Genomic DNA, 9,535 nt, shown 5'->3' with positions numbered 1-9,535 from the left:
AAAAACCTATACCGTATTATTCAATTTATATTTACATTGGTTAGTGAATTAAAAATGGGAGCGCGCTTCCTAAGTCAAAATTATGACAATTTTGTAAAAATTGACCATCATCTGTCCTCGGAAATGCAGCGGCCTCGTTTGAATGATGCTCCAAAAATTTTTACGTTTTATATATTTATCAATTAGTGATTTAAAAATTGGTGCGCGTTTTCTGAGTGAAAATTATGACAATTTTGTGAATATTGATCAACACCCGGTTCTGGAAATGTTGCGGCCGCGTTTGAAAAAAAAATGCTCTGAAAGAAATCTATAAACATTTTATTGAATTGTAATTAAGAGCACCGCGCTTTTGCGTTGAAATTTAAGACGATTTTGTTACGATTGATGAACGTTTAGCCCCGGAAATTATTGTGCTGTTTAAGTAAGCGCGCTAGTTTAACAATTTTATTAATCTGCACCGTCGAGAGACTGTTATGTACCGTCAACCTTGGGTTGATTTTCGTGCCGGCCAAAGGGCCCGGAGGTCCCGAAGATAATTGCAGAGTGTCGATATTATCGATTTTTGATATAAATTTGTTATTTATTTTATTAATAATACGTAAAATCATGATTTTTATTGTATAAACTCTCTATAAATAAGTGTAAATATTTATAATGCTATGATATATCATATATATTGTTGCAAAATTAAATTTTTCTTTTTTACCATCTCCCTGGATAATCATGCACGATGCAGATATCTAAAAAAGTTTTAAGTCAAACTTTAACTGTTAGTATAATATAATATAGCGATACAATGTATATGTCTAGAAAACATTTGTCTATAATAATCAATTATTTAATTAATATTATATTATGACTAGTAATTGTTTAAATTTTAGCAATTACTTGCAGACAGCCACGCTAACTCCCGTAAGGGTGTCGGTCTTTAATAATATCTCGTCGCTATAATTAATGATGATCCCCGGACCGTGGTTGTTTAAATAAACGCGAAAAGTTTATCAATTTTATTAATTATTGAAGAACCCTAGCTGACCGTTCAACGTTATGTCGAGAAGTTGAGGTTGCTATGTAGTACCCACTTCAAAAATGGATGTAAATAATGGATGGCACTAATGTATAGTGGTTCTGATAGTCTCATGCCAGAGGCGATCGAGACATGTATGTATATGTATGTACATATAATAAATGTCTTTAAGAAGGCTAAGAGATTCTTTAATAAATATACCGTATTAATATTGAATATTAGTTTGCTACGTATATTTGCCCAGGTGGCGTTCAAAACACTGTTCCCAGGTGAACTCGAAGAGATTCTAATCTATTTGCTTGGATAATCTGTGTTTGTTGTTGGAGTTGAAATAAATCGATATATTTTTATTGCTACAATATTTATATCGACGTTTATTCTTTGACTATATATTGATTATATAGTCAAAGCGTTTATTAATGTATAAAATTACGATATAAATTACGATTAATAAATCTATAACGTTATAATTTTATAAACCAACTTTTTTTTATACAACTGCTGAATTTTTTCTTTTCATAAATAGCCATTACCAGCCTAACGTATAAATATGGATAGTTCGGTGGTCTACGGTTTGAACGATGTGGTCCAACTCGATAAGGGCCAGTTTGATAGTGAGAATCCGTTAGATTCGCGAGAAGAAGTCGACGACACCTCGCATGGTGATGAGGAACAACGTGAAAAATTGATACGACTGCCCCTGGGAAGAATAAAAACCATCATTAAAATGGATCCCGAAGTTAGTTTGGTTAATCAGGAGGCTGCGTTTCTGGTAGCGAAATCAGTGGTAAATATTTTGGAATGATTAAATTTGATGCGCGTTCATAAGCGTATTATAATAATTATCTGTCTTTTAACAGGAGTTTTTTATTGAGTCGCTTACAAAGGAAGCTTATAAATATACTGCACAAGCGAGGAAAAGGACTATTTTAAAGCGTGATGTAGAAAGTGCCATTGATAATGTGGATGCGCTTGTATTTTTGGAAGGTATGCTCGATTGATCGCAACATAATTATTATCTATTATATATATATATATATATATATATATATATATGTGTGTATGTATATATAATAGAATAAGTGTTAGTACAATAATGGAGACAATAGTGATATTTTTACATTTGCAAGGATTGTGTGTGAATATGGTTCGTCATTGCAAAAAATTTTTTTTATATTGTACATGTATGAAAATATTTAAGTGCTCTTTAATGTATCTAAATATATCTAATAAGTGACCTAAATATAATAAATAAATAATATTGTGAACATTTTTTTCATCTGCCAAAATTGGTTGATCTCCGCTGAATTTCTTTTGTATTGTCAACTTAATTAAAATTTTATAAGTGCAAAATGAAATAGATCTTATATTTTAATTAAAAACATACAGTTTTTGTGTATGTAAAAAAAGTTGTACTACAGTTTAAAATTCGTTTATTTTTCATTCGTACACAACAGAATTATTTCATTAATGTTAAGTGTTTACTTGACGCCTTTTGAAAGAAAAATTACTCGTATGTTAAAACGTTAAAAGTATTTGCAGTCGAATAATTACAATTTGTATTGTGGACATTTTTCGTTCTTAATTTTTTTCTATCGAATCAATCTTTATAAATATATTTTCACCTCTGTATTGCTATTCCACCATTTTACATTTTGCTATTTTCGCTGTACATATGCGGAATGAAAATGATCACGAGACGAAAATGGACTCTTACTGCGTTTGCGCGTATATCTCATTAATAAAGGGGAACTTGAAATAAATATAGAATAAGAATTTTGTTGAATTTCCACAAATTAAGATGCGAATATTCGACTATATATTAATGTATGCATACACTATATGATCGTTTATGAAATGTGAACAATGTTCATTGCTTTTTTAAATGTTGCTATCTTTACTGTTCTATTTACTTGTCAGAATAAAATCTTTGTAATCCACACTGTTCCTAATGTTCTTAACAAGTTCTATATTTTTCTAAACGCCGTAGCTAACAGTGCAGCTTCTATAATGTAACATTACATATATGTACATACATATGTAATGTTCCCAATCTTTCTTCCTAAATTTTGCGTATATATGTAATATATATACGTGTACGTATCGCGCGCGCGCGCGTGTGTGTGTGTGTGTCATACACATGCATACAAATATATTAAGAAAATGAGAATTAAGATGCTAGGATCATTTAAAAGAAAATAATCAAACTATTTCGTTACATGTTTAAATGTACAGCAGAGTATATCGTTAGAAGTATTTCTAACTAATGTTGTATATATTTAACTTATATAAGTAACAAAAATAAGAGGAAAAAAAATCAGTCTTCTTCACATTTGCCAATTCAGAATTTAAATTAAGTGTGATATATATGTATATTTTTTTATTAAAAATCACGACTTACTGATGTACTTCGGTAATAAGGTTAATATTATAAAAGATAAAAAACGAAATAAAGTAAAACTTGTCGATTTTATAATGTGTAATCTGATATCGTTACTCTTTTTCATTTTGGAAGAACACAAGGTTACACCATACAAATTGTCTAAATGCGTATATAAAAATTTTTATGCTCAAATCTAACTTTGCGACGCATACAATACTTTGTTTCTACGATCATTATTTGGCATCTCTGTGTATCATCTTTGAGACAGAATCGACATTTTTTATGATTTTAAATCTGCAAAATACCGTTCTATTGCGTTGCTAAATATTTTCGTTGAATGTTTCTGTAGTCAAATTGTCACTTATTGCGATACTCTCCTATCATTCTCGAGCTTTCTTCTTTTTAACGTGCCAGTCTACTCGATACAACACATTAGTACATGTACGTTCATCGTGAACACAGTTTCTCATAATCTCATATTGTATATCAGTCAGATATTAGCGTTTTGTGAATATTCATAATATCTATATGCTAATATAAGATTAAATGATTAAGAATAATGTAAATTTAAGATTGCGTATATGCGTTCTAATGTAATGCGCACTTAATAATTATATAACGACGATGTCAAACATTCAGCAAGTATTCACCTACTGCTGTTTATCTACTTCTTACGCTTAGTTTTGCGTCGTCTGCTATCACCTCTGAAAGAATTTTGATCCCCCGATGTATTAACGCCAGCAGACTTACTATGGTTATACAGATTGTTAAGGAAATCCTCGAAATCCGCCTCACTGTTTAAAACGTACAAAAAATATATTAAATTCATTTTGCACGTGCTCGAAAAGGAATCTCTCTGAGGAGAACTTAAATACTTTTACTTAAAAAGTTGAAAAAAATAACCATCACTGTTACGATGAAAGGAATGTGTAATACCTTGTATTAGGATCTATCTGTTGTCGCTTTTTGCCGCTGTTGGACGTTTGAGACGGTAGTCTTTGCCCTAAGACGATTCTATATTGAACACTATGCGTATTCGCTCTAAGATGTTTGAGATTCCCAGCTTGGCAAGCTGCCCAGTCAGTCACATCGTACACTGCACCTTCCATGCACGCGTAATAGTGCCACAGAAAACCCATTAAACGAGATTCTGCCCAAATATCACCCTATATGTAAACCAGACAGAATGTAAATAATTAATTTCACAGGAAATAGATATCTAATAAATGTGTATACTCACTTCTTTCGCACTGTGACGTATCTTGCATTGATTGCAAAATCGCGCGGCGTAACAAGGACGTTGCGTAGGGATGCGTTTGTGTCTCAAACCGCAATTTGTACATCTTATCGTATTTGCTGCCTGTTCCATTTTTCGATGAAGTTGAGACAAGAGGTCACTTAGCTCACCCCAAGCTGCTTCGACTTGTCTAGTCTGATCGAATGCTTGCCTACGTTCCTAAAATAAATAAATATGCCACATTTTATATGTATGCGTGCGTATACATGTTTTATATATATATATATATTGTAATTTTGTCAGGTTGATGTTACTAAATTATCACTCATTATCGTTATTATTCTATAACGAAAGAAAATTATGAAAGAAATGGATGTTTTATTACCGGTTCCCCAATGATATCGAAGGCATGTACCAATATTTTGAATGCTTCTTCTGCCCCTGGCTGATTATTTTTATCCGGATGCACTAGAAAGGCTTGCCTCTTGTAATATTTTTTGATATCGTCGTCCGAGCACGTTGGCGTAACACCAAGTATGCTGTAAGGATCCTTTCCCTTGCACGCTAATAATCTTTTCATAGCTTCTTCACCGGTGCTGGGTAACGCGATATTAGTTTCTAGCCCACCGTGAATCCAATTGCCACCATCTTCTTTCTCGTCGCTCTTGGTGTTGTTTATCTTTCGCCAGAACGCAAATTTACTACTACCGAGCCAATTGTCTAATTGTTTACCAATAGCGTTTAAAATACGAATTTTACAAAACGTCACAGCCATGTACATCCACCAGCACTTCAAATAAAGTATAGTGTGATACCAAGCACATTTACCACTGAAAAATATTAAAAAGAGAAAAAATGAATGAACCTTGTTCTCTAAAAGTAAAAGTAATAATCTTGTATCTCGATAGTGAGATAGAGAGAATATACAAGTGTAGATTGCGTGTCGATACTCACAGCTGAATAACCAGGTTGGCGCTCATGCTAACTACATCTGAGATTAAATGCAACAGCCAATAAAAGATTTTCAAGAGAATTTTGCTCCACCGAGTCGCATACTTGTTCAAATTTTTATACAAATCTTTAATCGAAGATTCTCTACTTTCTCTCTTTCTGTTTCTTTGTCCCTTCTTAATTTGCTGCTGGGCCTGCTGCTTCTCCGCCTGAAAACGTTTAGGATTCTTTTCCTTCGCCGCTTTTTTCTCCTCTTTAGCGACTTTATTAATAATCTGTTGATTCTTTTCCATTTTTTCAGATGAGACTGTCTGACTGGATGTATTGATTGTATTCAAATTGTTATTTATCTGTATCGGACGTTTCGGAATATTTCCTGCAGTTTTGGGATTACTGTTTTGTATCTTGGTATTGTTAAGGGTTTCGTTCTTTTCTGCTTTCTTAGATGATTTCTTATCAGATTTCTTCCTTTCCGAACAAAATTGATCGGATCTATCGAATGCGTTTATCTGATGGGAATCTGATTGTGAACCAAGGTTGTCGAGAGACACCCAACGTCTTGGAAGATTGGAAGTATTTTTTTCGAAAACTTTTTTGGGAATTTGCATTTTCGGAGAATTATGATCGTCGCTACCGGACGAATTCTGTCTCTTCAGTAGTGCAGGCTTGTTTTTAGTTTTCATGTTCTTGGAGATTTTCTTGCCTGTTACCTCCATTTTTGGTTTCATGGGCTGAACTGTTAATGGAGATGGCGGAGTTGGTGCAGATTTTGTTAAAACATCAGAGTACGAAGGTCGCATAGGTTTCACTTCAGCTACCATCCTTGGTTTCTTATATTGAGAGTCTGATATATTTCTAGGAGGTAAATCCTCGCTCTCTCTTACGTCTCGTACAGCTTGCGGTACAGGTGTGATATTGGGAGATCCGCCAAATGGACTGTAAGTACCAGACTGGTTCGGTACCCAATTTTCAACGAGATTGTCTATCAGCTGTTTGCCATTAAAGTTTTGACTGGGCAACTCGGATGGTACAGTCATATGTTGATCGTTGAAAAGTCCATACTCCTGATTAACGATACTTTGATTAGAGTACGGTGCCATATTTGAAAGACGACACTGTTCGGCCATAATTTGAGAAGCATTTCGATAAATGACGTTAATATAGTTACCACCTCCGACATCGATGGTACCAATTAAATCATTATTCTCGTTAATGCCTAGGTGATTTACTGTGTGCTGTGGCGGAAAATATATTGAATCAGGGGCCGCAGCATCGTAATTCGACATATCTTGCATATATAGAGACGTGGTCATTGGTGTCATAGGTTGTATTCCAGAAGGATTAGAGTGTGTGGGTTGACCGACGACGTGATGTCTGGTTTGTCCAGGCACATAATCTCCCCAATTGCGAGAGGTGGTTTGTTGCGAAGGAACACTGAACTGAGCGTAATGACCGTTTGAACCTTCCAAATCTGGAGTCATAGCTTCGATAATCTTATCCAAAGACATGTGCTTGAAACCAGGAGGGGTCTGCTGTTGTTCTGCCATATTGATTTACTTCTCTAGAGATAAAACAAAATGAGTGTATTATTCGGATATTGCAATGTCATTTTATGAACAAATGTTGAACCTGTGTGTAATAAAGTGTGAAAGAATAGAACGATGCAATTTATAAAATTTTTCATCTTTTCACAAGTATAATTAATACTTATGTATTAATGATAATAATAAAACCTGACATTTTATATATATATGTACATAGGAATACAGATTACATACATGTCCCAAATTTTATGATTTATTATGACTAATAATTTGCCTGCATCTTATTTATTTACAAAGATCACGTTTCATCTTTTCCAAATATATGCTCTAATGATATAATGTTGAGTGGAATGTTGCAAGATCTGCAATAAATACGTTTTCTAAAAATGTCCACTATATATTACTCACATAACCATAGTAATGCGTCGAGAACTTTAAGTAATATCCGCTAATGTGCAAGTTAGAGATATTCGAATACAGTTGTTTTGCATTTCTGAGATAAATTCGTGTTAAATAATCATTGTCGAGAGAGCAATTTCAATTAAATAAATGTTATAACCTAAAAATGAATCGAATGTTAGCAGACGTCGGTTCGGTCGATACATTATTCACATTCTGCACCAATAAGTATACTTTTTCACAGAATTTGCTTACGTTTAATCGTTCAGCACACTTAACATTATTAGTAAAAAAAAATAAATAACTGTATTTATGTAAAATATGTGATTTTACGTTACCTTACCATGCGGTAAATGTGGTGAAATCAGGCATCGTAATATCGTATCCGCGATCGTATTCTGATCGTATTCGTGTGAATCGTGTTTGGTTTGGAATTGGATGGATGGAGAATTCTAACCCAGCGATGCTAGACGAAGGGATTTTTTCTCATCACCCAACTCGCGCGCGCGCGTTAAAGCGCGACCTTTTCCTTTTCCACTTGGGTAATGGGTAGAGTCAGAGAGAAGCGTGGAAAGCGGCCACGCCGGCTTTTTGGGTGGGACCGGCGATCTCCCCCGTACACTAGCGCCCCACGTCCACGTTTTCAAAAAAAGAACTACGTACACCGCTGTGTTATTACATTGTCGATCAAATCATAGCATGAAAACGTGGACGTGGTTCATATCCGTGCTAATCGTATGTATATTATACTATTATATGTATATCCCGCATTCTTCACCTAAAATTTGTAGATGTAGTACAGATATAAATTGGAATGCCATTTCATCATCAATGTCGCAAAATAAACGTCATCTATTTATTCACAATTTGTGCACGTAGCACGATTAGCACGGACACGAACCACATCCACGTTCTCGTGCTATAATTTGATCGACAATGGTATAATATGAACGTGAGACGTAGTTCCTTTTTTGAAAACGTGGACGTGGGGGCGCTAGTGTACGAAGGGAGATCGCTGGTCCCACCCAAAAAGCTGGCGTGGCCACTCTCAGATTTCTCTCTGCTGGTAGAGTCTTAGATTATTATCAGAAGAAGCGCGATCGGCTTATGACAGTATCGCAAAAGTACTAAAAAAAATATTAAAAATGGCATTAATTTATAAACGGATTATATCCATAATATATCCTTAAAGATAAGAAAAAAAGTTAAAAAAATACTATTTTTATGAGTTACAACATGAATAAATATCATTATTTTCAAATAAAATATTCTACTTACCATAACAATTATCGACGTAAATTTAATTATTCGTCAGCCATTTATAATACCGATGAAGCAATATTATGATTGGCCATTTGCGAGGCCAATCAGGACTCGTAACGCTTCTGATATATGTAATCTAGGACTCTAGACCAACTAATCAGAAAAATCATTTGATGTTCATTCTACTGCACATGCGTAAAAGAGATTATTTCCCTTCATTTGGTATCATAACATTGGCCACGTTCAGCAGACAGTCCTGATCAATGAGCGCTCAGTGATTCTTTGTTACGATTGGTTTATTCACTCAGATCCGAATCACTGTAAACACTCACTGATCTGCTTTGCTGCTGTAAGAGTCCTGGATTATCAGAGAAGCGAGCGCGCCAACCGGCTTATGGCAGTATCGCAAAAGTACTAGAAAATATTGAAAATGGCGTCGAATGGTCAATTATAAGATTGATTCATTCGGCAGCCTATGCATTTATAATATCGATGAATCAATTTTATGATTGGCCATTTGCAATCAGGATTTGTAAGGACCATAGACTTATAAGATAGACTGCGCGCCCTATTGTTCTCGGTGAGGCAGAAGCTAGAGTGAGAGGGCTACACTCCACACTTCTCTTGTCCTTGTTTAATCGTTGGTGGGGAGAAGAAAAGAGGGGAGACCCGCGCCGCGCCGGCCGCCGTCAGCCGTGCCGGACAAGGACAAGAGAAGTGTGGAGTGTAGC

The 9,535-nt window shown here is 34.8% G+C and overlaps 2 protein-coding genes across 8 annotated transcripts; one reads left to right on the top strand and one right to left on the bottom strand.

The window, feature by feature from the left end:
• Positions 1 to 1,179: 1,179 nt before the first annotated feature.
• On the top strand, positions 1,180 to 2,385 carry LOC105456451 (DNA polymerase epsilon subunit 4). Of its 3 annotated transcripts, none has more exons than XM_011700511.1 (3): positions 1,180 to 1,296; positions 1,554 to 1,814; positions 1,888 to 2,385. In XM_011700511.1, exons 2-3 carry the CDS (start codon positions 1,578 to 1,580, stop codon positions 2,026 to 2,028), a joined length of 378 nt encoding a protein of 125 aa, XP_011698813.1. In that variant the 5' UTR covers positions 1,180 to 1,296; positions 1,554 to 1,577; the 3' UTR covers positions 2,029 to 2,385. The 3 variants fall into 3 exon arrangements, with proteins under 3 accessions (XP_011698813.1, XP_011698814.1, XP_011698812.1); XM_011700512.1 differs by lacking the exon at positions 1,180 to 1,296 and adding an exon at positions 1,305 to 1,448; XM_011700510.1 differs by lacking the exon at positions 1,180 to 1,296 and having other exon boundaries at positions 1,475 to 1,814.
• A 428-nt stretch (positions 2,386 to 2,813) lies between these two features.
• LOC105456450 (dnaJ homolog dnj-5) lies at positions 2,814 to 8,119 on the bottom strand. 5 transcript variants are annotated; one of them, XM_011700508.1, is made up of 7 exons: positions 7,880 to 8,119; positions 7,551 to 7,701; positions 5,602 to 7,159; positions 5,033 to 5,477; positions 4,651 to 4,866; positions 4,347 to 4,576; positions 2,814 to 4,204 (listed from the first exon to the last, which is right to left on the bottom strand). In XM_011700508.1, exons 3-7 carry the CDS (start codon positions 7,143 to 7,145, stop codon positions 4,075 to 4,077), a joined length of 2,565 nt encoding a protein of 854 aa, XP_011698810.1. In that variant the 5' UTR covers positions 7,146 to 7,159; positions 7,551 to 7,701; positions 7,880 to 8,119; the 3' UTR covers positions 2,814 to 4,074. The 5 variants fall into 5 exon arrangements, with proteins under 5 accessions (XP_011698810.1, XP_011698809.1, XP_011698808.1 ...); XM_011700507.1 differs by having other exon boundaries at positions 7,885 to 8,119; XM_011700506.1 differs by lacking the exon at positions 7,551 to 7,701.
• Between the last annotated feature and the right edge of the window lie 1,416 nt (positions 8,120 to 9,535).

This window comes from Wasmannia auropunctata, unplaced genomic scaffold (assembly GCF_000956235.1).
Source record: "Wasmannia auropunctata unplaced genomic scaffold, wasmannia.A_1.0 LD335681.1, whole genome shotgun sequence".
Lineage (NCBI taxonomy): Eukaryota > Metazoa > Arthropoda > Insecta > Hymenoptera > Formicidae > Wasmannia > Wasmannia auropunctata.
Note: the sequence above shows the minus strand (reverse complement) of the source record. Positions and strands in the feature narration are given on the sequence as shown.